Genomic DNA, 27,523 nt, shown 5'->3' on the forward strand with positions numbered 1-27,523 from the left:
CGAAGTTTTGTTTTTTTGTTTATTATGACACAACGAAATGCTGAACTGGATTTTAATGGATGTCTGTGCAGCTTCTTAGCAGCAACAAACATTTTTTTTTAAATTTTTCTCAATAAAAGTATGCACCCACTATTTTCTTTTTTTTGCCTTTTTATTTTTTTTTTCTATTCCGCAAATACCAATACATTGCAACCACAACCTCGTCTTCACTCGATGACATTTTGAACTAAACTGAACAACTTAACGTAGGAAACATGAAACGCGTATATCTTTGGTGGAGCAACTGCATGTCGTCTGAATGTGTCTAGGCGAAATCGTATCGCCTAAGTCCAAAAATAGCACGGTTTCTTGTTACCCCGCAGATAAAAAACAAACTAGTAGACTATTAATAATACTAACTGAGTCAAGACTCATTGGCGTTCATTTATTTAAGAGCATTTCTAACAAATATTATTATTATTCGTAATAATATTATAATATAGAAAAAAAACAAAAAACAACTATAAATACTCTATATAATCTTTTTATTTACAAAGTGAAAAACATCTACGATTCTCAAGCAGGTAACTTTGCAGTTGAATCTTGGCTAGGTTCATCATGAGGCACCACGGTACTGTCAACTACTGGTTCCGGTAACTCCTTGAAAGTCCGCTTGGAAGGCTCTTTAGGGGGAAGCCATGAAGGAATTATCTTAGCATGAACCCTCCAAATCCCATACTGGTTTGAAAGGTGTTTTTCAAAGACAACATATTCTAGGACATCCTTTGCCAGGATCTCGCTGCCGTGCATTAATCTACCAAATCTGTCATACAATGCCAAGATCTGAAATGTGTATATGAGCTTAAATAGGTATCGAAAATGCTTTCAAATTTAGTAATATGATTTATTTTTGGGTAATAAACATAACCGCCTATGAGCTTATACAGGGATATTACAAAAGTCCGGGCCGCTACTTAGAGGGCGTAACATACACGTTTTTTAAGACAAGTATATATTTTTCCTAAGGAAGATACGACCATTTAAAGATGGCACTGGTAAAGTGATTTTTTGCTCATAATTCTTGAACTAACCGTCACAATATTATGAAATATGGCAAACGGAAAAAGAATTGCATTAGACATAATCTTCACAAACAATTTTTTTTTAATTGCCAGTAGCGTAAAGTGTAGAGGAACAAACGTGCTTATTTTTTTGCTACATTTCTTGTTGTTTAAATATTTGGCACAGAAAGGTCTATGTCGTGATATTTGGCAACGAATTATAACAGAATGTGCATCTATTCCGAGAACAAAATGTTAGAAATGAGAAATGGAGGCATTTTGAGCATCTTATTTAATAAAACAGTATTTTACAAAAATTAAGTTTTTTTTAATCTATTTTTTTGATCCTATTAATATTAAATTAAAAAAGAAATGTGCAGAAGAATACTACTTAAAAAGACCTTTAATTTGTGGTATCAGAAGTGAAGTATATTACAACCGCTAGCTAACATCCTGTGTTTTTGAGAGCTCCCCGCAATATTACAATTGATAATGTTTTTTTAGTCCATTTTAAGCATGTTTTGGTTTGTTACCTCTCAAGATTCTGGCACATTAAGTTTTTCGAACTTTTCAATGCATTTTATATGGACGTTTTTAATCTGATGCATTAAACTTGCATGTTATGTGCTTTAAATTTAATTTGGGCCGTAGTTTAAATTCTAAATAAGTTTGTAAATGATTCTAATAGTATTTAAAAAACATTTTGTGCATTTTAAGTGAGGGTGTGCAGAGTAATGCGAAACGTAAGCCGAAATATGCGAAAAGTACAGACCAAATTTCTATACATATTATTATGCTTAGAGTTTAACATCTAAATTTTAATTTAACGTGTTAAATTAATATATTATGTTTAAAATATATTTTAACATTAAATTTTTACTTCGTCTAATAACTTAACTGCGCCTATGACCTGACTTTTGTTTCTTTAACTCCCGAACACGCAAACAAGTGCTGCAACGTTTACAATTCGAAGCATTTTTTAAAGAATATGACTCATCTAATTACGAAGAAGAAATAATTTTTATTCAAAACTTACAAGACACATTTCTTGAAAAAAATTTGGACGAAGCACATGCTATTAATGAAAAATTCTTAGTAGATTTTAAAACATTTATTCTTAAAAGATGCGATGAATCCAATCTTTTTAATTACTGGAATAATGTTTTAGTTTTAATAGGATTGGTATGCAGTTTAATTCGAGCAGATCGCATGGCAGACTGGAATTTACATTTACTTACAGTCCAAGAAAAAAAGTTTTGGGGCTCTACTAAAAATAAAATTCGACTTTAATCCTTTCTGCGTTTATTTATTTTGAAAAATGGTTACCAATTCTGGCTTGGCGTTCAACTGGTTTGTAGTGCTACAAATACCGAACCGTTTCAATCAACATCATCTTCTCCTGATTTGTTAAATATGTTGGAAAGAAGAGAGATTGAGGAAGCTGATATGAGAATAATGATTCACATAGCTCAGGCAGCACGTGAAAATCATAAGAAAATATGTATTTTGTCATCTGATACTGACATTATAATCATAACATTATATCACTTTAGAAAATTTGAATCTGTTGGATTAAAGGTAAAGGTTTTATCGACACTATTGGTTTTAAATATTAAATTTAATCTTTATCAGGAACTATGGATAAAAGCAGGAACAGGGGCTACAAAACGAGACATCGCAATACATATTATGGCATTGCGTTGTGGCACAGAAACCTGTTTGGTACTTCCTGCACTTTACCACTTGACTGGAGCGGATTATACGAGCAAAGTTGGCACAAAACGTGCTGCTTTTCAAGCCGAACTAGAAAAGTATCTTTTGAACCTTGCACAAGGTATAATACACACATCGGAAAAGTCTAAGGATATTTTTATAAAATAATAAAATTATAAAAAAAAATTTTTTTTGGTGATCAATTTAAATCAAATTTGAAGATTGACTCATCCTGTAGATTTCTGTGAGACAAACAGAATCTTAACACTGATAACAAATATTTTAGGAATTTTTTCACAAAACAGAAAAAACCATGGTTTTTATATTGCAATAAATATTCTAGTAGTCTCGATTTCGTTCATGGTACAGAGTTACTGCTTTGCAGAGTGAATAAAAAAATTGTGTTTTATCATGTGTTATATTTTTTTTCTAAAATGAATAAAATGGTGAACTGATAATGGTGAAGCGATGAATGCCAAGTTAATCAAAAGAAAAGAAGTACTAAAAATAGTGAAAGGTTTATGGCCTTAAGTGGGTCTCCAAAAGTTGTTTGATGCCCGGAGGAACTTAACCCCTCTTACCGAAACGCTCAGAGAAGGAATCCTTCACAATGCTGCTAGCTCAAGCCGATGTGGGTTCTAGCTTCTTTCTCAACCAAATGAACCAAAATTTCTTAGGTAGTAACTACCCAAGAGTTACCCAACTAAATGTCAAAATCAGTATGGCGCCACCAAGTTTTGGATTTTATATAATCCCAAAGGACGCCCAATATTTATCAAAATTTATTTAGGCAAGTTCAAAACGAAACTTGGAAAACAAGATCAAAGTCAAATCAGTATACACTATTGTTTCCAAATTACCTATGATATTCCAACCTACTCAACTCAAGTGAAAAACAAATTAACAACAGAAAATAACAATTTATTTAAGTCTTGATTATCACAGAGAATTATGTTATGTTATTTATCGTTAAGAGGAATAATTATTTAAGTTGGTAATAAGGAACCACAACATCACACAAAAAAAAAACACAATCAAAATGTGGTTGTCAAAATAAAATAAATTATGTTACACCCAAACCTTTTGGGGAATGAAGCTTCAATTTGAATTAAAAAAAATAATTTACATGGCCCGGTATATCCCGCCACGGACATTGACCTAAGCAAAAAAAAAATGTCAACCCTAACTGTTGAAGCTTCCCCAATCAAAATGACCCTTTATATTAGTTTACTCTAATATTTACTAGCTAATCTGAGAAAATTTGACATCTTAGGAGTAGTCTGAAAATAAATAATATAACCCAAGTATATACTCGTAGTACTACGAAGCCGGCTGCGTCTTACCTCACAGGAGTCACTTATCACATATATATGTACTCTTATCAGTAATATTCAATTATAATAGCATCGATCAAATAATGTCAATATAATTCTAAATAAACTTCTGAGACAAAGTACAGTCGAACCTGGTGGGTCTTTGGATTATCAGAATAATATAAATATATCCAGCCTTTGAATGAGAAAAATAATTACATCCGCTAACCACCACAATTCGGCTTCACCCCGCTCAGATTGTAAAGTCCTATATGTATGTATCTCAATTCAATAGATAAAAGTTGTGATAATAAAAATAAAATAAAATAAGTGAATAAAAAAATGTTATGTTGTGTCACCTAGCTCCACACACAGCAGACTACTTCAGATTCGAGACTCTCCCAGACATCCAATTCCCAGTCAAAGAAAAACTGCAGGCTTCCAAGCTTCACCTCTTCCACTTCACAAGCTCTGGTAGTGGTATAGGTTAGACGTTAGCGCACAGTTGCTTAAAATCTCCTCTAGATTAGAGCCAGTAGAGTACATAACCCCAAAACGAAAGCACCACGTGGCATGAAGAAATCAGGTCCGTACAAAAAAAATCCATTCAAAATCCATGTTATGTAGCTTTGCTAATTAAATTGTCCGCTGCCAATGCCAATCAGAACCGCTATTTTGCCGATGTTCGAGGGCACGTGAAAAATTATTAGGTTTTAAATCGCCATAAAGGCCAGTAAATTCAACAAAACAACAAATTACAGCATTACGCCCAAAAAGTTGATTTACTATCACCACATTTAGTCAATTATATCCCCATATGGGTAAAATTCACACGAATTTCAAAAAGAACTAAAGCACTTTTCACTTCATGATGGCGGTCTGGGAAAAGGGACGACCGCAGAGGTCAAACCCGTATTTAAGCAATCACGCACAAAGTGTATTTATTGCCAATCGAAAATAACTTAACTTTTTTTATAAGTACCATAAAACCTTTTATAAAAAATAAATAACAAAATTTGTGGCCCAAGGAAGTTGGCAATGAAAATATGTGTCACTATGACAATCAATTTCGATTTTGCCTAGACCAGCAACTTCCTGCGATCTTCCAAGAAAACTAATATTTACATTAGATAAAAAGAGACAAAAATTAGATAGGTCAGTCGGACTAAAATCAACCAGCATATCTGGTATGGTCAAGCCAAAATCAGATATTGTACTATGAACAGTACAACATACACAATAATTGTACATGCCCAATTAATCATTATTCGTTATAAAATAATTAAATAAAGTATGGAATAAGCAATATGGGATATAATTTAAATTCTAAAATATTTCTTTAGTCCAGAACCGGGTTTTATAAGAGTATAAACAAAATTTCATTAACAACCAGTACAATATGAAGCTGAAATGTACAAGACTAAATGTGTCATTAAAAAAAAAGAATACTGTAATTTGAAATGGCTAGAGAACAGAACTATGGGTTACTTGGGAGGCTATTACAGAGAGGGCATTACTAGTATCAATCATTAATATTTGTAAAATATCTATTTTGAAAATATAACTGTAATCAGTGCTTTTAATAAAGAGTATAAAATGCCAATTTTAACCTGTAACACATGGAACGACACCATTTAACTTTGGACGGGATGAATAGAGCTGTAGGACTTCTTCGAGGAGGCATGCGGCAAATTGATGTAGCTGAGCGTCTAGAAGTCTCTCAGAGCGTTATAAGTCGATTGTGGCGGTGTTTTCGTGAAACTGGAAATCCAGCTGAACAACATCCAGGACGTGACCGCGCTACGACAGCTGCTCAAGATAGATTTTTAGTTTTAACTGCTAGAAGGCAACCTAACATTACAGCTCCTGAATTGGTTATCAACTTGCAGAGAGCACACAATATTACCGTAGACCGTGATACTATAAGAAATCGTCTCCATGAAGCCAACCTCCACAATCGAAGGCCACTTAGATGTCCACCTCTTTCCAGAGGCAATCGCGCTGTGAGATTAGAATGGTGCCAAGAATATCAAAACTGGAATGAACATGATTGGGCTACAGTTTTATTCACCGACGAATCCAGATTTGAATTTCATCCAGATTCACGTCGAGTGAGGGTATGGAGACGATCTGGAAATGCAGAACGGTTAAGACATGTCCAGGAAGTGTATACATACAGAGGGGGTACAATTATGGTATGGGCTGGAATAATGATGGGCGGTAAAATCGACCTTGTTTTTCCAGATCGCTTCCTTACAGCTCAGCAGTACATCGATACCATTCTTCAACCTGTTGTTTGTCCGTTTGCTGGCGCTGTTGGCCGAAACTTCCACCTAATGCATGATAATGCGCGTCCACATGTCCCACGCGTAGTGAGAGACTGGTTGGAGAACGAGGGGATTGATGTATTGCAATGGCCAGCACAATCTCCTGACCTTAATCCAATTGAGCATGTATGGAATATGCTCCAACGAAGAATGACTCCACAGATGGGTGACATTTACACTGCCTTTCGTTTCCGGGAGCGACTGATAGCGGAATGGGCAAACTTACCCCAACAAAACGTCGACTACGTTATTTTGTCTATGAACAATAGATATCGAGCCGTCATAAACCAGCGTGGAGGTCATACTTTGTACTAATTTGCGTTTTTTATAAATATTTTTTTTTGTATCTAATTTAAAAAACATTTTTTTTTCATTATACAAAACAATAAATTTTTAAAGAAATTGTAGACTTTTTTTTTAATTTTAGTTACAGGCAGTTCTTTATTTTTGTAATTTTGGTTATTTTTTTAGAATAGTAAAAGAGTCTTAATTACTATAATTCGGCTATTATTTATCCAGAACAATTAAAAAAAAAATAAGGTCAATTTATAAAAATATCCCTAGACTTTTCCGATGTGTGTAATATATAACCACTATAATCCATAAAATTATACCACTTATTTATTTTGTTTTTAGGTTTAACCAAAAGTGAAATTGAAAGCTCTGTTCGGCTTGCAGAAGAGTTTTTGGTAAAAGTATACCGCAAGGACAGTTCGTGTAAAAATTTTAATGAACTGAGATATTGGATTTACCATCACCAAAAAAATGTTTCTTTAGAAAAGTTACCCCCAACTAGTGCAAATATTAGATTTCATATTTTAAGAGCTTTTTTTATTGTTTATAATCAAAACTTTTGTTTAAATACATTGTAACATACCACTTTGCTTGATCCGCTTTGTTTTGAATACAAGATCGAGAATGGTTGCCTCTTACCAAAATCAGTAACTAACCTTTTTCCCCCGAGTGACGATCTTTTACCAAGCTGCAATTGCACAAAATGTTCGCAGCAAAATAGTTGCCGTTGTAGGGCTGCTGGGTTAGTGTTGATCATTTTGTTATTGTAAAGGAGGAATAAACCAGTGTAAAAATCCGTACAATAAATAAATAAAGGTAAAAAGTATATTGTGTTCAAACTATTTTAACTGCAAATATTTTTCTAAAATTTGGGCCACCCTGTATCATTAAATTTGTTTTGCTATATATTATTGTCCACTCTATTTCACAATAATTATAAGACACAATAAAAGTTATATCGCAACTAAAAACTTTATATATGCCAAACCATATTATTTGCAAAATTTTAGACTGTAGTTAGGGGACCACCCTGTATAAAAACGTAATGTGCCAAATTTGGGCGTGGTAACAAACCGATTCGTAATAAGTACTCATATCACAACAATATTATGCAAAAACATTGCGGGGAGCTCTCAAAAACACAGGATCTTACCTAGCGTATGGACTAGTAGATTTAGAGATTGGGGAGCATAAAGCCTAAGGGGTTGCTCAATCCATGATTTATATGGTAGTTCTTCCCCCTAGCTATAAAACATTTGTACCAAATTTAGTTTTTCTAACTATGTTAATTTGAGAGATAATCGCATTGAAATTTTTCACATTGACACCCTGTATATTGTATCGGCATTGACTAAGGTGGTGTAGAAAGTATCGGTATCGATATCTGAAAGCTGGCCCAGCCCTACAAATTTTAATATTTTCTTTAATTTTCATAAAAACTCTAAAATAGGAAAAAAAATCATAAAAGTATTTTAAAATTAATAAGAAAAAAGCTTAACAAAAGCAATAAATCTAAAAAAGAATATCATAATATCAATTTTAATACATACAATTTTTTTTAAAATTTTCATAAATGCAAATATTTCTGAAATCGTTATTCAAATTGGTTTGGATTAAACATAACATTTATAGATTTGATTCTGTTTTTTGCTTCATAGAAATATTTTTACACTTTTAGAAAAGACATTCTTCTTAGCTTAGAGCTTAGACCCTACTACTAAAAAATGACAATATTTGTTTAAACTGCTTTGAATGCAAAATAAACTTTGCACAGAAAATTTAAAAATTTATATTTTTTTAAATTTTCTTACAATAACTTATCTTACACCATTTATTTAAAAACATATAAAAACATGGGTTCGCTACGTTGACGACCTAGAAAACTTTGTTGATTTCATTAATTCTGTTCATTCCAACATACAGTTTACCTATGAATTAGAGAAAGAATCAAGTTTACCATTTTTAGACCTTTTAATCACTAATCACAATAATCATTTTGAATTTCAAATATATCGTAAACCTACAGCCACAGACACAGTAATGCCCTTTACCTCTAATCATCCCTTTAGCCAAAAATTTTCCGCTTTTAATTGTTTTTTTCACAGATTGTTTAATATTCCACTAAACGATATTAATTTCAAAAAAGAATATAATATAATTTTACAAATCGCTCGAAACAATGGATATCCTATAAATGTTATTAAGACACAATAATTACATTTTTTCAAACAACTTACTAATTTTTAATAAACAAACTAGGTTATTAATAATAAAACTTTTTAATAAACCATTGCTCGGTGAACCCAACACCCTGGGATCTTATCCATCTATTACTTACTTTGGCAACGTCTCTTCTAGTGTTGCACAGTGTTTTAAGTCCAATGAATTTGTCACTAAACCTAATACAGTGAACTCCGGTTATAACGTACCCTCTACGGTGAATAAAATGAGTACTTTATAATCGGAGGTACGCTATAAAAGAAACCCATAAAAATAAATATGTAAAGATTTATTTGTTTTAATTAAAGGACTAAATTAACAAAAAATACATTCTAAGTATTAAATACAAAAAAAGATATAATATTAATATGTAACATATAACATTCAAATAGAATACATATATATACATATGTAATCAAAATAAATCTGTACTATTTATTAGTTACGATTTTTCAAAAAAAATAACGTGTTATTTTTGTTTGCTGATTTTTTTTACACAAATTGAAATTCTCGATGTGCTTTTCATCTTTTAACGAGGCTTGTAAAATTGTATCATCAGATCCGTAATCAGTATATTGTAAGAAATTCGTAATAGTTTTAATAGCACAAAGTGCTTCACAATAACTTGGAATGGGTTCGTTCACTGGTCCATCATCATCGCCGCTTTCGTTATCGGAACTTAAATCATTCGTTGAACAGTTTGATTCTATAACTTCCGCAATAATGTCGCAATCCGTTAACGTCTCCGTTGCTACCAGATTATCGTCGATGGTCGTAAAATTATCTAGTTCAGGAAGATATTTTTCTACAGTAGTTACGTCTTGGCAGTGATTTTGCAACCAATAACTTAGCAGCGGAATATCCCAGTCATCATCATCAACACTTTTATATTTCTCGTACTACTGATTCAGAGGCAAGTCATCATCTGAATCAAACTCCTCGATCGATTTCACTAGACCAGCATGTCAAAAGCAGTTTTGAATCGTTTTTTGTGAAACCTCATTCCAAGATTTCGCAATTATTTTTATCGAGTCTAGATTGAACGTTTCCTCACTATCCAATGCTTGAATTTGGCGATACATAAAATATATACGGTAATAGGTTTTCAGGCATTTTATTATGCCTTGATCCATTGGTTGTATGACATAAGTGCAATTGGGAGGCAAAAATTCTAATCTGATATTTGTCAGATCTACATTCTTTGGATGAGCTGCACAATTGTCCACTAGAAGCAATATTTTCCTTTTTGGACGTCTTAGTTTTTCATCCCACTCTTTCAAATAATTAATAAAAATGTCTGAAGTCATCCATGCGCGTCTATTCGATTTATAAATAGTAGGCAGGTTTTTAATATTTTTCATGCACCTCGGTCGTTCGTATTTACCAATGACAAGAAGTTTACATTTTTCACTACCTGTCATATTTGCACAAACCCAAACGGTGTATCTTAGCTTTGATTGTTTGCCTCCCACACACTTTTCTCCTCTAAATTTCAGTGTACGGTCTGGAGTGATCTTGTAAAATAGTCCGGTCTCATTCCCATTAAAAATATCTTCACAGCTGTAATTTTGTGCAATACCTGGCCATTTCTCGGTTAACCAGTTCACCACAGCTTCCCTGCTAACATCTCCTGCTTCACCGGACACTTTGCCGACATTGATGTTGTGACGAACTTTAAAACGCTCGAGCCAACCCGTAGAGCACTTAAAATCTCCACCGTGTAATCCCTTAGATTCCTTATCTTCCGCTTTTGCTTTTAAAAGTGGTCCACTTATAGGAATATTTTCGGTTCTTCTCACCTCAAACCATCGAATAAGAGCTTGATCCACATCTGGGCGTACGGGATTCCTAATTTTCTTAATTCTTTGCGATTTATTTTCACTTGCTTGCTTGATTTTTTCACGATTGCTCCAAATTGTAGAAACTGTTGTTTTTGCCATATTTTTCCTTCTCGCAATTTCCGATTTGTTAATGCCACTTTCAATACTTTTAATGATGTCTATTTTTTCTTTCAAATTTATAGCTCTGCGCTTATCCGTCATTTTACCAAAAAAACTACTAAAACTCGCACTCGCACAATAACACGCAATGTCCAATCTAAAACTACCGGTCATCTGCAATGTCCAATCTAAAACTACCGGTCATCTCATTTTGCATGTTCTATAAAAATTCTCAGAGTCGAGAACTGGAAATCCCCGGCGGCCTCGGTGCCAACGCGCGACGAAAGAGAAACTTCTCAGTATCGATTAATGGAAATCCCCGACAGAGGTGGAAAATTACTCTGCTTATAACGTACCTTTGTACGTAACAACCAGAAAATTACTGTCAATCGGGCAAAAATATTGAACGTTATAGCCGGAGTTAAAATTTTACGAGGCATGTCCAGAAAATAAGTGTACTAAATTTTTATAGGTTATAAATTTTTTTATTTGAACAAAAAAAATATCTGTTTACATTAGTACATATCTAAACTATTTTTCGACATAGTCACCATTCCTCTCAATGCAGGTGGTGTACCGGGGTATCAGTTTTTTGATGCCCTCCTCGAAGTAGTTTCTCGCCAATCCCTTCGTCCACTTCTCCACCTCCTCCTTCACCTCCTGGTCGGTTGAAAACTTTTTTCCACCCATGTGCAGCTTCAGGGAGGTAAAGAGGTAGTAATCTGACGGTGCTAGGTCAGGGGAACGCGCAGGATGGTCCAGGACATCCCATTTAAACGAGGCGAGCAGGTTTTTCGTGGCGTTAGCTGTGTGTGGTCTGGCATTGTCGTGCAGCAGGCAGACTCCCTTTGTCAGCATGCCTCTCCTCTTGTTCTGAATTGCCCTCCGTAATTTTCTTAGGGTCTGACAGTATCTTGCAGCGTTGATGGTCTCCCCTTGAGGCAAATATTCAATAAGAATTATGCCTTGACAGTCCCAAAACACGGATGCCATGATTTTCTTGGATGAAATTGTCGTTTTGAACTTTTTGGCAGAGGGTGAAGAGGTGTGACGCCATTGTTGAGACTGCCTTTTGGTTTCTGGTGTGTAGTGGGCAACCCAAGTTTCATCTCCAGTAACGATGGAGCGGAGAAATTCATCGCCATGCAGTGTGTAGCGTCTCAAAAACTCTTGCCCGGCCTCAACTCTATTCAATTTGTGTTGGTCTGTCAGCTGTTTTGGGACCCACCTCGCCGACAGTTTCCGATATCCGAGGGTTTCTGTGATGATTTCGTGTACCAGAGATCTCGAGATTTGTGGAAACATTGCAGAAAATTCATCCACGGTCAATCTGCGATCGTCACGGATCGCATTTTCGATTTTTTCCAAAATTTCTTCAGTCACAATTGAAGGCCTTCCGCTCCTCTGATCATCATGCACAGATGTACGACCATTTTTAAACTCGCGACACCACTTGAACACACTTGTACGATTCATAGCTTTATCACCATATGCAGTTTGTACCTCATTACAAACCTCAACCGGAGTTAATCCCTTCCAAACGAGTTAACGGATAACGCCGCGTATTTCACACTTGGCGGGAGATTGGATTGACATTTCTCACTAAACGTGTTGCTGCGTCTATAGTTCTCAACGTACTGACCTCGAAGCGGTCTTGTTGTGGAGGGGAGAAATCACGCTATGCGGCAGTGCAGCCAACATGTGGAAAAACAATTCCCTGCCGCCGTGACAGGCTCAGTACACTTACTTGGACATGCCTCGTAGTTAGTACGTTATATCCAGTAAAATGACAAGACTATTTGGGCGGGTTCCGAATTATAAGTACGTAATAACCGGAAGTACGTTACACGGTGGACATCCCATGTACGTTATAGACGGAGCACACTGTATATTAAAACCAAAAACAACTTGGCAAAACAGTTAGTAAACACTAAAAAAAAGAAAGATTTCTTGGAGATAAAGACTTCCCCATTTTGTAATCTTTATATACACATTCTCCTACAAAATATGGACTTGTATTCAACTATTTTCTTACAATACTTTTTTTTAAATTTCTAAGAAATTTCAGACTTAAAGCGACTGGTTAATATCAAATCAGATCTTTTTTTCATAACCTAACTACTCAAAAATCCTATTATTTTCAAAACTATCATTTAAAAACGTTTCTGCCCTATATCTTTTATAGTAGAAACAAAAAAAGATTTTCCTTTGCGACATTAAGAGTTTGATGCAAAAATGGCAGAGTTTAATAGTAAAGAGAAAGTTTCTGCAACTACAATGGGACATAGTGTAACACAAAATTCTTTAGGCCCGTTGCACACGAACCGATAAAATCGGATCCGATTCCGATTCTGTCATCGGATATACGATAATTCAACACATCGAAATGTAGATGCGCACACTTCTTCCGATCCGAATAAAAAATCGGACCGCCATGTGATCCGTCGGAAACGTCGGAAGTGGCAGTTCGATCATAACAAAATAATCCGACAGTCGGAGGTACCACTAGATGTACTTGAACTTATAGCGCATTCGCACAACTTTCGATAAAACAAGTCCGATCTCGTCTGGCTGCGTTGTAGCTGTTGTTAGTAGACTTTTTTAATTTAGTCAGTCCTTTTGTCTATGATCAGTCGTATGTGTGTGTTTAAAAGAGTACTACCGCTATGACTTTTAAATATGATTAGCTTACATTAATTGAGCTGGTCGAAGGAGGTCTAGACAGCTATAAAGACAAAATAGAGAAACAAAAAATGTGGAGGGAAGTGCATATATTTTTAGAAGAATCTTTCGAAAATTTAACAGGAAAAGATCAGAAAAAGATAGGTAAGTAAATAAAATTATGGCACGATAAGCAAAACATATTTTGTAGTATTTTTTAAGTCTAAATTTTGTTTAGTTGCCATGGCAAGCTACCAACATCACTCAGAAAATTTTTTTCTAACATCGTTTGGTTGACGGTGATCTCAATTCAGTGGATGGAGTACTGTATATATCATCATTTGCTACTCTAGATCCATCCTTTAATCTTACTAAGTTGTGAAGAGCTATACTAGCTTTAACTATATCTCTACAGAAGTATTTAGAAACATTCATAGGTCGGTGAAAAATCCTCCACTTGTTGGCTAGGATGCCAAAAGCACATTCGACGAACCTACGAGCGCGTATCAAACGGTAATTAAAAACTTTTATCTCAATGCTCAAAGAATATCCACCGTACGGTCGCAACAAATTTTTGTTTAAAGCAAATGCTGCGTCTCCTACTACGACAAATGGTGCAGTTTCAGATAGTGTATGATGAAGAGGTCGAGGTTCTGGAATATTTAGCTCTCCTCTTTGTAAGAACTTCCAAAAGTTGGTTTCTTGAAATACCGAGGAATCGCAGTCTTTACCGTAGGCCCCGACGTCGATAAAAGTAAAACGGTAATCTGAATCAACTACTGCCATTAAAACTATTGAAAAGTACCCTTTATAATTCAGATTCATTGATCCACTACCAGAAAACTTGTTCACACGTACATGTTTCCCGTCTACTGCACCGATGCAGTTAGGGGATTGTGCTGTCTTCCTGAATCCATCAGCTATTTCTAAAAATTTTTCTTGGTTTGGCAGGGGAAGATATTCTTCATGGAATGCTACCCATATAGTGCGACATACCAATTTTACAATATTTCGGATAGTATATTCTCCCAATCTGTACGTGTAATGCAAGTCTCGAAATGTGTTTCCACTAGCTAGGTACCTAAAAAAATTAATTAATTAACTTATAATTTTGTACAATGCCTATTTATTTTTATTTATTTACAACTCTGACTGGAAAAAGCCTTGTATTAATTTAGTAAATTTCATTTACTTGTAAATGTAACCTATTATTAGTAACAATTATATTTAGTGCTTACAAGTTTTTTTGGGCTTTTCGCCACTACCTACTTTACCTATCCAAATTTGCCTAACACACCAAAGGGGGTTGAGGAGGGAAAGATTATGAATACGATACAAAGATATAGAACTTAGGTATCTATATTTAGTGTTTTTTTTTTCAGGTGATTTGATTACTTCAAAATGGAACAATCTTCGCGATGCCTTTGTTAGATCACTCAAACAAACGAGCGGGCAAGGCTCGAAAAAGAAATACATTTATTACGAAAATCTTCAATTTCTAATGAAACTTGTTGAAAAGGACAAAACTAAATCTAGTATTCCTGCAACCGAACATGAAGAAATTGAAGGAATGTCTAATGAGACAGATACACAAGTTCCGTTTGAAACACCACAGAGTCACATAAATCATCCTAAAAAAAGGCAAAGAAAACCCAACCTGATAAATTGGAAACTGACATAATAAAAGCACTGTCAGAAAAACCAGACGAAGATGAATCGTTTTTTTCTTCGCTTCTACCCACTGTTAGAACTAGAAGAAGTTTGATTTTCGCATTACTGTCATTAAAAAAAATTCAGGAAATTTGGAAACAATCAAAATGAACAATTCATGTAGGCTCCAGCTCCAACTCAGTCACGTCACAACCGCATTCACCTCATTCATACATCTCTCAATACTCAAACCCACCGACCCCATCAAGCGAGCTATACCATCAGTCGTACAATGTTCCGGAGTGTTCAAATTCAGCGACAATCAGCCACCTAAGCTCATCGTTACATGTCTTGCAACCTGCGCAGACTCAAGTACCCTTTTGCGACCCGTCAGTATACATACAGTTCATGTACTACAAATTCGTAATTAACTGTATGTATACAAGACAGGATAATCCATATTATTGGGTGACTTAATTAATTTATGTTAACTTAAATTTAATGATACTTCTTACTTTTTTCCAGTGGCGGCTTTTGGGGTAGAGCCACAGTGCCATGGCTCTACCTAATAAACGTTGAAAATAAAAAAAATAATTTATTTTTTAAATTTTACTTCAGTCCAAAAAAATATCTGTATATTAACATTTAATACCAATTATAAAATTAAAATACTGGAACGCAGCCAGTGCAAGATTCCGCAAATTTCGCTAATGCGAAATCGAAGACGTAGTTGTCGCGCCAGGCCCCGAATTTTTTTTTTAGTTATTAAAAACAAAAAAATTACTTATTTGTGTACCTTACTGTAAATATGGAAAACTGTATGTTGCCTGTGACTTGAAGTATTGACATTCCACGTAGTTTTTGTAAGTTCATTGCCTTAAATTTCAAAATTTTTAAAATGTATATTTTTATCTACAAAAAAAAATAGAAAACTTATTGCGTTATGATTTTGATAATAAAATGTAATCATTTCGATCACTCGTTCGGTCATGATAAAATTAGATGAAGGTTTGGCCCTACCTCCCTGAACTGTCACCAGCCGCCACTGCTTTTTTCTTTGTATCGCTTTTGAATAAAAAAGTGAAATAAAGTCTTGATTGTCTCTATATATATTTAGATGAAAATTTAAAAATCTAGATGATATAAAGTCTGTTTTTTAAGATACTAAAGGAACATATTTCGCATCCGCAGCTAGCTTTCAAAAACGTGCATTTCTTAGACAGTATGGAAATGAAGACCAAGCCGTGGGAAATTATTTTTTCCACGGTTTGATCTGAAGTTATATTTGTCATTATAATGTCAAATATAACAACGTTACAAGAGTTTTCGAAAATTGAGTAATTTTCTGAAAAATAGTATGTATGCCTCGTAGGAAAAGCCACCTTCTAGGACTCTGTATTCCCACTCTCAGCTTGCACCTTGACAGGCAATTTTTACGGTCGTCCTTCTCAATCAATCAATCATATGCTTTATTGTCAAAAAATTACAAAATTTTGTAGACAAAGTTAATAAAAAAAAACATATAAAAACAAAACACACAAAATAAAAATAAATATACAAACAAAATAAATACATGCAAAACTGTACAAAAACAATGTACCTGGTCAATATATATCATGATGTATAAAATGTCAATAAAAATAAACACAATAGCCAATAACAGTAAATTAATTAAATACAGAATGAAAGTGCAATTAATTTACTAAAAAAAAAAAAAAAAACTCATATATTCTCTATTTTAAGATATAAAAAGAGCCAGTGTGTGTGTGATACCCAAAAAGTTTTCCTAGACAAAAATCCTCCACTGCGTACAAGGCTTTTTCCAAAAAGGACGCCTTCAAAGCATTATGAAATCGAGGAAAAGAAGTAATTGATTTAATTTCCAAAGGCAAATGATTATACATCTTTTTGGCTCTGTATAGAATAGAGCTTTTTACTAACTCGGACCGAGGGGTTTCCAGATAAAGATCATGCACTGCGTTGCGAAGTGAATAATTGTGAGACGGCTACTTGGCATTTCTGACTTATGTTTGCGTACTAAGCAAATAGATTCAAATATGAATAAAGAGGGAAGAGTAAGTATCTTATATTTTTTAAAGATTTCTTGACAGTGAGCTCTGCTATTAAGTCCAAGCAGATACCGAACTGCTCTCTTTTGGAGTTTAAAGATGCGCTCAAATTGAGTCACACCGCATGTGCCCCAGAATGGAATGGCGTAACGTAAATGTGACTCAAAAAGGGCATAATAAACTGTTGTTGATGTTTGAAAACTTAATTCCCTGGAAACTGATCTTAAGGCAAAACATGCTGAACTTAATTTTTTATATAAGGCATCAATATGCAAGTCCCATTTTAGGGAGTAGTCAACATTAAGTCCCAAGAACTTCACAGATTCAACGACGTCCAAACTGGTGTTTTTAAGTACAAAGGGTTGAATAGTAGTTTTATATGATAAGACTTTAGTTTTTGAGACATTTAGGTACAGAAGATTAGAATCGCACCACGATTTAATGGTAATTAAGTCATTAGAAATAGTAGCATGTAGTGCCCTAGCATCCGGATTGCTCCATGTAAAGCTAGTATCGTCAGCAAAAAGACAGATTTTGCCACTGATGTTAAAATTGGCCATGTCATTATTTATAAAGATCAGAAACAAAATAAGGCCCAGGACTGAACCTTGAGGTGCCCCACATTCTATTGATTTGCAAGAAGACTTCGTCGTATCAACCTTTACAAGCTGATTTCTGTAACTGAGATACGATTTAAACCACTCAAGGGGCGTTCCTCTGAACCCATAGTGATTCATTTTGTCAATTAAGATGTTATGCTTTACACAATCAAAAACCTTGGAGAAATCGTTCGTCTTTTCGTACTAGGCATACAATGTACTATTATTTAAATATTTTATTTTACTTACCTTAAAGACACTGCGAGCATCTCATTAGGAGGAACACACAATCTCATAACTGAATCTTGCTTTTGTATACGCATATTTATTCTTTCTAGAATGAAATCAAACGTGGTAATGCTCAATCTGAAATAATGAAAAAAATGGTCGCTATGTAAACGTAGTTTTTCAAATAAAATATAGAATGCTCCTTCTACATAACGCACTTGAAGTAACGGATGAATCCAATATTCTCTTTTATTTTGTGCTAAACGATGTTTTCTACGTAAATACAGTAAATATAAGATCTGCGAACACTTATTTTTAGCGAAACGCATTCTGCTTTTACCCGAATGACTTCACAAACAGTATTGCCCAAATTGGCAACATTTTACCAGCTTATTATCCGGTATCGGTTTGCCAATACGGAAACTGTGTTCCGTTCTTCCGATTTCGATTAAGGAACTTACCGGATCGGACTCCGATTTTATCGATTCGTGTGCAACTTATACTAATAAAACATGAAGTGATTATACCTGTTGCGTGTGAAACCTCACAGTAATTTGTGCAAAAAAATTATCGTCGGTAACAATATTCGTATGTCTGGCATGGACAATTCTAGGCAGCTCAACATCTTTGAGATATTTCCAATGGATAGTTTTATTTTTAATGTTATGCATGACTTCTGGATAGGCCCTCTCCGTTACATACTTAATAATACCGTCCTCGTCTTGGTTTGCCATGGCTTCATGCATCTTGATGTAAATCTGTGTTGCCTCCTTACAGAATTGGGCGGATTCAAAGTCCTCATCGAACTGACGGATTTTTCTGATGCTCATCATGCTTCTGGTCTTTTTTTCTATGAATTGTAAACCCTGTTTAGCACCCTAAAAATAAACTTGAGATAAATATTTTGTCCCTTTAAAATGAAATGATGTAAAAAATTTAATTAATAATATGTAAAAGAGGTACTATAAGGTGTCTGTGACTATTTTTTTATAACCTCAGAAGTAATTAGGTCATCCTCACTTGCTGTATTATTTTTTAAGGTTTTAATTTGATTTATTAATTCGTTTTCTGTAAAACGTGTGAAATAGAAAGAATTTAGATTATTTTTAGTTTTCTCCATGTAATTTGGACTGGACCTTTTAATTTTACTTGCCAACTTTTGTACTACTTTACTTAAATAACTGTTAAACTCCTCTGCAATCAAGGTAGGATCAGTCAGGGTTCTGTTACTTTCATCAACAATTGATGACTTCTCTTATAATTTTCCAGGTCTTTTTAAGGTCATATTTACAATTTTAAATTTTTGTTTTTTAATAGAGATATTTACTTTTTTAATAAGTTTTGTTAGATTATTTCTAAAGGTTTGATAGTTGTTTAGCATTTCTATATTATTTGGATTTAAAGTACATTGTTTTTTATATTTGTCTCTTTGTTTCTGATTGAAATAAAAAGACCTTGAGTGATCCATGTCCTCAATCTTAAATTTTTCCTACTAATCTTACAGTTATAGGTGCAAGACTATCAGATTTTGCAAGACAGTCACGAATTTCAAAGTACAGGACTCAACATCAGAATTTATTAATATATTATCCCATTTTAATTGTGACAATGAGTTTCCCAGCTTGATATAATTAACCCTTTGTATATTATTTTTTGGTAATGTAGTTAACATTTTTTCATAAAGAACAATATGGGGGTAATGGTCTGTAAAATCTCTTTTAAAATAAAAGAGTTAATTTTTTCATATGTTTCACTTCTGCATTTTACAAACAGATGGTCAATACAAGTTGCTGAGTTTCCTTGTACTCTGGTAGGTGCATTTATAACACTAGAGAACTCATGACTATAGAGCAAGCTTAAATAGTTATATCCAGTACCCCTATTAGAATCTGATATATCTAAATTTATGTCCCCAGTAAAGAGGTACATGGGTTTATTATTATCATTAATATTCTGCAAAATAATAATCAGTTAAGTTATTTATAAAATCGTTAGGATTAATTAAGTAAATAATTAATTAAAACGTTAATAATTTTGATACTGTAACTTTAAGACATTTAACATTATTAACTTCAACAATATGACATTCTTGATATATGTCTCTTTTAGCATAAATTACACATCCGTCAACCTTATTTAACAGACTCTCCTTCCAGAACACAGAATATCCCGGAATATTAAAATAATGTTATGCGTTTCTGACATAACAATTATACCAAATTTTTGCCCAATTGACCCTAGAAAAACCAAAAAATTGTCAAAATTCTTATATAAGCTTTGTATATTTACGTGTATTAAATTTAGACTTTAATCAGGCAAAAAACGAACAAGAGAAAGATTATCACAAATTGTTGCCTTCTTATATCTTACAAATTGTTGCCCTTTTATATTCATCAAGTACAGAATATAGAGTAGAGAAAACAAGTTTTTGTACATAACAGAAATCTTACCCTTTTCCATAAGTTTTACAACTACTTTAAGTTATTTTCAAGTCTCATAGATCTTGCTCAGTTTTCAACCTAATAGGCCTATCAGTATCAGATTTTTATAAGAAAATATTTCCATTTGATGTATAGACTGCACTGAAACTAAACTTGGATATTAGTTCCCAAGCTTTTTGAAAAAGTTGTCTTTTAAAAACTCGTCATATCATCATTAAAATAAATCTTCCCATCTTGACCCTCCAGTTTACACCCCTTCACAGTCGATCCCTACAGTTGCCTGACTCGTGCCATAATCTGCCTCTTTTTCACAAGACTTTCCAGCTTCATCAAAATACTCCGACTGTCACTCTTCTCCAATGGATAACATTATTTAATGTCCTGATTGTCCAATCCTATATCCAAGGCAGTACAGATTTTTTTTGTAACTATTTGTAAATTAGACTCAGTCTGCTTTGGCACTCTGAGCACACAATTTTGGCACAATAATAATATTATTGGCCTTTTCCTGCTGCTCTAATGTATCCAAAGAAGTTTCCAATAGCTGGACCCTACTTTTCAGTTGGTTGTTCTCCTTTTTAAGCATTTTAATTTCAGCAAGAGCATCTTCATAAGCCTTTCTTTGTTGTTCGAAAGCATTGGTCATAAACTGTGCCAACTGGTCCAGGTTATTGAGTTGTTGGTTCATTTTCTTCTCAACTGATGAAAAATATTGTCGGAAACACTGTTTCAAAATACTTTTTATCTTATTTTTATCCATTTCCGAATGTACATTTTCTGATTTTTCAGTTTGTTTTCTTTGTTTAACCTCACTTTTTTCAGCGTCGTGACAACAGGCAAATTTTACATTGGTAATCGAATTTTTTTTTGCCGTTCTGAACAACTAATTTAGTAACTACTCCTGCAATTTGCACACTGAACAACCTCAACTACTTTTTTTCTACAATAATTACACTTTTTTTTCAAAATTTTCCTCAAAACACATCTGCCATATTCATTTACCCTATAATGTGAAGGTTTTAGGTATTACAGATCCTGTCCCTCTGTGGATATCAGAATTTTTCAAGGAAAAACTCAAAGTATTGAGTCTTTTAATAATGCTGCTCTTCTACAAGAGAATCTTCACTCATTTTTTAATTCGTGTGATTTTAACAGAATGTCACTTAATATTAATAAATGCCTTACAATTACTTTTTTAAGGCAGAGAAAACCTATAAATTTGATTTACGTAATAAATAATCTTCCAATAGGCTTTAAAACAGAAGTGTCAGACTTGGGAATCAGGATGGATTTAAAAATTATTATTGGAGGGTCACATCAATCATGTAACAAATAGGACAGTGAAGTTACTTAGTTTTATTCAAAGGTCAAGTGTCGACTTGTTTGCTTTCTTAACAGCTACCTTCTTAATACGGATTGGGATAGTTATTCTCATCTGATGTTAATGCTAATGTGGACTGTTTGTAGAATGCATTGAGCAACGCTCTCACCTATTTTGTAGCTATCATAAAAATTAACAATAAATTCAAGTTTCCAATATGGTTCAGCGCAGAATTTAAATCAAATGTCTTGCAAAAAAGATTGGCACTTGCAAAATATAAACAGTCTAAACCAGTTGAAGACTATGAAATGTTCAGTAATCTAGGAGCAATCTGTAAAAATCAGGCCGATCAGTGCTACTCAGACAAACCCAATGTTCTATTTCCAGTAACCCTAAATATTTCTGGAAATATATAAGAGATAAGACAGAAAACAATAGTATTCCATCTACTGTGAAATATTTAGATGCAGTGGGTGAAAATGGCCATGAAATTTTGAAAACACTTTTATATTACTCAAAAATATTACATAAAATTTTTTTACACTAAACAGTGCTTATAGCGCTGGCCTCGAGAAATAAGAATAACAATCAAAAAGAGTGTACACAAAAATCATAGTTAGGTATATACAAATAAATTGTAAGTAGATTACTATAAATAAATTTTAGAAAAAGTAGCCACAAAAATAATCCGATTAAATAGAAAAGTATTTTTTTTGTTTTATTACAAAAGTTTAAAAATTTTGAACATTTCTCAAATTATTTGGTAGCCTATTAAATGCTTTACATGCAGAGTACATGGGGCTATTCAATCCAATTATCGTCCTATTATACATGACATGTAAATTTAACTGACCTCTGGTATTGTGTCTATGAATGTCATTTGAGAATATAACAGTTGTATTACATTTTAATTTTTTGTTTATAATTTTATACATGAGTTTACATTTTTCAAACTCCATTAACTTATTTAATTTAAAAACTTTAAGCTCTCTATAAAGCGATTTTGTATTCGTAAGTATATCATACTGAAATAATATTTTAAGGACCCCATTTTGCAATATTTGGACATTGTCAAATTTAGTCTTAGAACAGGTTCCCCATATAGGCAACAAATATCTGAGGTGGGACAAGAAAAAGGCATTATAGATATTCATTTTTGTAATATCTGTTAGGTAGTTTCAGCTTCTATATAGACAGGGTATCATTGCATTTATTTTGGATGTTATTTTGTTTATATGAGTTTGCCAATTCAATGACTGATCAATATTCAGACCGAGATATTTTATAAAAGCAACTTTCTCCAGGTTGATCCCATTTATGTTCAGTTGAATATTACCTACTTGTTTGTTTTTTTGTTTGAAGAGCATATATTTGGTTTTGTCTATATTAATTTTTAATCTGTTGCAAAATAGCATCTTTATTTGCACAATATTTTTCTTCAGTCTACTCTCCTGTGATTTTGATATTTGAAAATTTACGCAGCCTGATATTGCATGTTCTTTTGATATTAATGAAATGCATGTACAAATATCTGAAGTCTGAAAAGTTACCCAATGTCAATGTTAATATGGGCCCTGCGCCTCACTGTATTCTAGCTGTCTTCATAAAACACTGTGCTTTTGCTTTGGCACATCCACTAGGGATGATTTATAATTTGTCTTTCAAGACAGGTAGTTTTCCAACCTCATGGAAGTTAAGTTATTTGACACCTATATCTAAGAATACTGGTCAGAGGGATGATGTGAAAAACTCTCGTCCTGTTTCTCTGGCTTGTCACTTTGCAAAGGCTCTTGAAAGTTTTGTCACAGATTTTTTATCAGAGAAATTTAAAAACAGAATCTCAACTAAGCAGCATGTGTTTGTCAGGGGTAGGTCCATTACCACTAATTTGTTGCTTTACCAAACAGCTTTGCTGGTGGCCTTGGAGAATGGTATGTTGGTTGATTCCATATATACTGACTTTTCGAAGGCCTTTGACAGGGTTAATCATTCTCTCCTGGTTACAAAATTGTCACTCTATGGCATCAGTGGTTGTCTGGAAGGTCACAGATTGTAAAGATAAATAACTTTTATTCTAGTGACTTCTGGGGTTGCTCAGGGTGCCAATCTTGCCCCTTTATTATTTAACCCTTTTATTAATGATGTTGTTCATTGTTTTGATTATTGTAATGTCTTACTTTTTGCTGATAATGTTGAGATTTTTAGAATTATTGACAGTAACTTGGCACATTATGAATTTTGTTCTGATAATCGCAAATTTTAATTATGGTGCAAGAACAATAGAATGGTTCTAAATGCTAAAAAATGCAAATATATTCAATTTACCAGGAGTTTTAGTCCACCATTCCATCAGTACTCTGTACTTCTGTATTTTTCATTGGTTTGCAGTCAACTTGAGTTGAATTCATGTATATGGTCACCTTATTATGCTAAATATATAATGTGTCTAGAAAAAGTTCAACATAAATTCATAAGATACATTGCTTACAAGCTTAATATTCCTTGTATTGATATTAATTACAATGAAATGTATAGATTGCTGAACATTCAAAAGTTGGAGACTTGACGTAAAAACTGCAATATTGACAAAACAACAAGATTCTTAACAATGTAATACAGTCTTCTCAGTTGTTGTGCCAGCTTAATTTAAATGTTCCTCCTAGTACAGTGCTTAGACAGACTAGATTATTCCCTCTTAAACAACATCATACACTGTATAGTGAAAACTGTGCAGTGGAGAAAATGATAATTAACTTAAATAGTGTCAGTATAGATTTGTTTCATTGTTCTCTGAGTTCACTTCAATGAATTTTAAAATCTGCTTAAGTGCAATATAATTTTATATCTTGACTTATTGAATATTTTTAAACTATATTTATTTTGTAAATTGGTTAATTAACATAATATACTGAATTAAATACTTCATTACTCCCTTGTTAGACCAATTTTGGAATATGGGTCAGTTGTTTGAACTCCATCTTACAATTGTTACATTAAGCAGCTTGGAAAAGCCCAGAATAAATTTTTGAGAATTGCTGCATCTAGAAGTTGATATCACCGTACACATTCAAGTAAAAACTAAAACAAATTTCATAAATTGTTGTTTCTTCAATCATAGTCTTATGCTTGGTCTTGTTACTAATTTGTCTTCAATGATGTACTTATTGCTTATTGTGATTTTGAGCAATATGATATGGAGTTTTTAGATAGAGTGATATGGAGTGTGATACTTTTCACTAAAGTTAGGTGTAATTTATTATATATTTCTAGAAGTACAATGTGAATGGATTCAATTGATATATAAATAAATAAATAGACATTAAAGCACACACACACAATTGTTTCTTTTTTATTAATATTACCAACCTGTTTAGACACCGGAGACACCTTTCCATCTCCCTCTGGAGGGATGTAAGGTTCAAACACTGCACCAGTAGATGAAATGTAATATTGTGTTTCCATCCAGGGCCTGGGCGGCAATAAGCCCTGTTCCTTCATCTTGGACCTAACTTCTTCTTCAGACATGTCCTTTATATTTTCATTGAACTTGGGCAGCTCAACCTTAAAAACTTTTAAACGCCTGAGAAGCTTCCATTTTGGATCCCAGTGTTTTGTCCGTCTATGTCTAACAATTTGGCTGTTCAGATTTGGGATAGTTGGAGCCAAGAGCCCTGCTAGTTTTTCCTTAAATTTATGTTTAGCATTAAGAAAGGAGAAGAGAAGGAATAATGGGTATTTTGTTATAATCAAATGCTCACCTGCAGCAAGCGACTATTGACAGTAATTACGGCACCTCGTAGAGCCATATTTTATCCAAAGGAATTCAAAACGTTATAGCTCCTACTTTTGGGGTATTTATATACTTTTTAAAAACTTTATTTTCCAAATCCAAATGCTTTTTAGCCTAACCACACTTTTTTTCTTTTCTTTTCGTAAATTTGACGTTACACTTCACATCTTCTTCACTGGTGTTTAGTATGTAGCATCACGTATGAGCTACTTTAAGGTCGATATCCACTTTTGATTAAAATATATAATAATCCACTCTCTAGTCGAATCAATTCAACTAGGTATGGATTTGGTCTAAAAAATGATAATAGAGAACTAACAAGAGTTAACCATCTACTTTATATAAATGACTTAAAAATTCTTGCAGCAACACGAAATCAACTAGATCAGATGCTTAAAATAGGAAAAATTCTCTGATGATATAGGAATGATCTTTGGAATGGATACGTGCCGAACTGTAAACATTATTAAGGGTAAACTACAACCAGGTAACTTTCAAACAAAAAACGGTCAGATAATTAATGTTATGGAGGAAAAAGAATCCTACAAATATCTAGGTATAAAGCAGGCGCAAAGAATAGACCATAGAACTATAAAGAATGAACTGACTACTAAGTTCACTATAAGAATGCGACGACTTCCTAAAACAAGTCTTAACAGCAGACACTTATTTAAAGTTGTTAATAGATATAGAGTCAGTTTATTACCTTCCTCTTTTGGTATTATAGGATGGACTAAAAAGGATATTTGCAAAGAAAGGCTAGAGCACTCCTAACGAAAGCCAATAAGCATCATCCGCGGAGTGTCGTAGAACGAACTACGCTACTTCGACATATGGGAGGAAGAGGCCGAAATAGAGAAGCCAAAGGCTGAAACACTACACATTCATCGTGCCATATAAGGAGCAGACGACTCAACACCACTTAAACTACAGGAGCTTAAGCTGCCCGTACACCATCGCACTGAGTAAGAAACAACAAGAGTATGGCGACATGGCGGTGTCGAACTACTGGTTGACTTTGGGACAGCTTTTCCCCAAAACTGAAGGGTTTTCTTATGTTTATCCAAGATCAAGTAATACCAACAAGAAACTATTTAAAGTTTGTCGTAGGTGAAGTCGTGGTATCCGGCGGTATAAAGTGACAGATTTAAAAGATCAATCAGATGTCAAACTTTTGCACCAACGGAATATAAGGAACGACATGATCTAGTTGCAAAGATACATGCAATTACATGCCGCAGAAAAACTAAACCTCTTATCGGCAGCCAAGGTACCATATTATAACTATAAGCCGGAACCATACAGTTCTTGAAAATGAGCAATACAAATTGTATTGGGATCGCACTGTACTTACAGAACAACGAGTAAGTAACAACAACAGGCCTGACCTAATCCTAATCAATAACATTTCTAGGAAAGCAACCCTTATTGATTCCTAATAATAACAACCTAAAAGCGAAACATAATGAAAAGATTGTTAAGTACAAGGATCTAGTAGAAGTGCGGACAGTTCCAACTATTGTGTCAACAACAAGAATAATACCAAAGAGCCTAATCGAAAACATGAAACTGCTCAACCTTAAGAAAAGCACCTGGGCTAACTCCTTCGAAATATGTATATCTCGAGAGAATTAAGTAAATCCCTTAAGTCATAGGTTTCACTGACTCATGTATGAAATATTCGAATTTAACCGTTAATCTAAACCTCTCACCTGCTGACTCGTAAACGTAAAGAGAGAGTAACTTAGTAAATAAAATAACTTAACATGGATATTTTGGGAATGGGTGCAGTAGGTCACGTACCGAAAAACACGCGTGTAATAGAATGTCGACACTTATCGATCAATCCGGTCTTCGGTCAATGCCAGAATTGCTGCTACTCAATTCACAGCTTAGCATGACCTTCTCCTTTTCTCC

General features: G+C 33.8%; 2 protein-coding genes across 2 annotated transcripts; both read right to left on the reverse strand.

Annotated features, from left to right (window-relative positions):
* Positions 1-507: 507 nt before the first annotated feature.
* On the reverse strand, positions 508-25,745 carry LOC126736371 (probable 39S ribosomal protein L45, mitochondrial). The gene is made up of 4 exons (XM_050440696.1): positions 25,575-25,745; positions 25,183-25,500; positions 18,582-18,932; positions 508-822 (listed from the first exon to the last, which is right to left on the reverse strand). The coding sequence occupies exons 1-4, from the start codon at positions 25,620-25,622 to the stop codon at positions 556-558; spliced, it is 984 nt and encodes a 327-aa protein (XP_050296653.1). The 5' UTR covers positions 25,623-25,745; the 3' UTR covers positions 508-555.
* On the reverse strand, positions 12,400-18,571 carry LOC126736368 (uncharacterized). The gene is made up of 2 exons (XM_050440694.1): positions 18,076-18,571; positions 12,400-14,589 (listed from the first exon to the last, which is right to left on the reverse strand). Exons 1-2 carry the CDS (start codon positions 18,381-18,383, stop codon positions 13,788-13,790), a joined length of 1,110 nt encoding a protein of 369 aa, XP_050296651.1. The 5' UTR covers positions 18,384-18,571; the 3' UTR covers positions 12,400-13,787.
* Positions 25,746-27,523: the final 1,778 nt, after the last annotated feature.

Source organism: Anthonomus grandis, chromosome 5 (genome assembly GCF_022605725.1).
Source record: "Anthonomus grandis grandis chromosome 5, icAntGran1.3, whole genome shotgun sequence".
NCBI classification, from domain to species: Eukaryota; Metazoa; Arthropoda; class Insecta; order Coleoptera; family Curculionidae; genus Anthonomus; species Anthonomus grandis.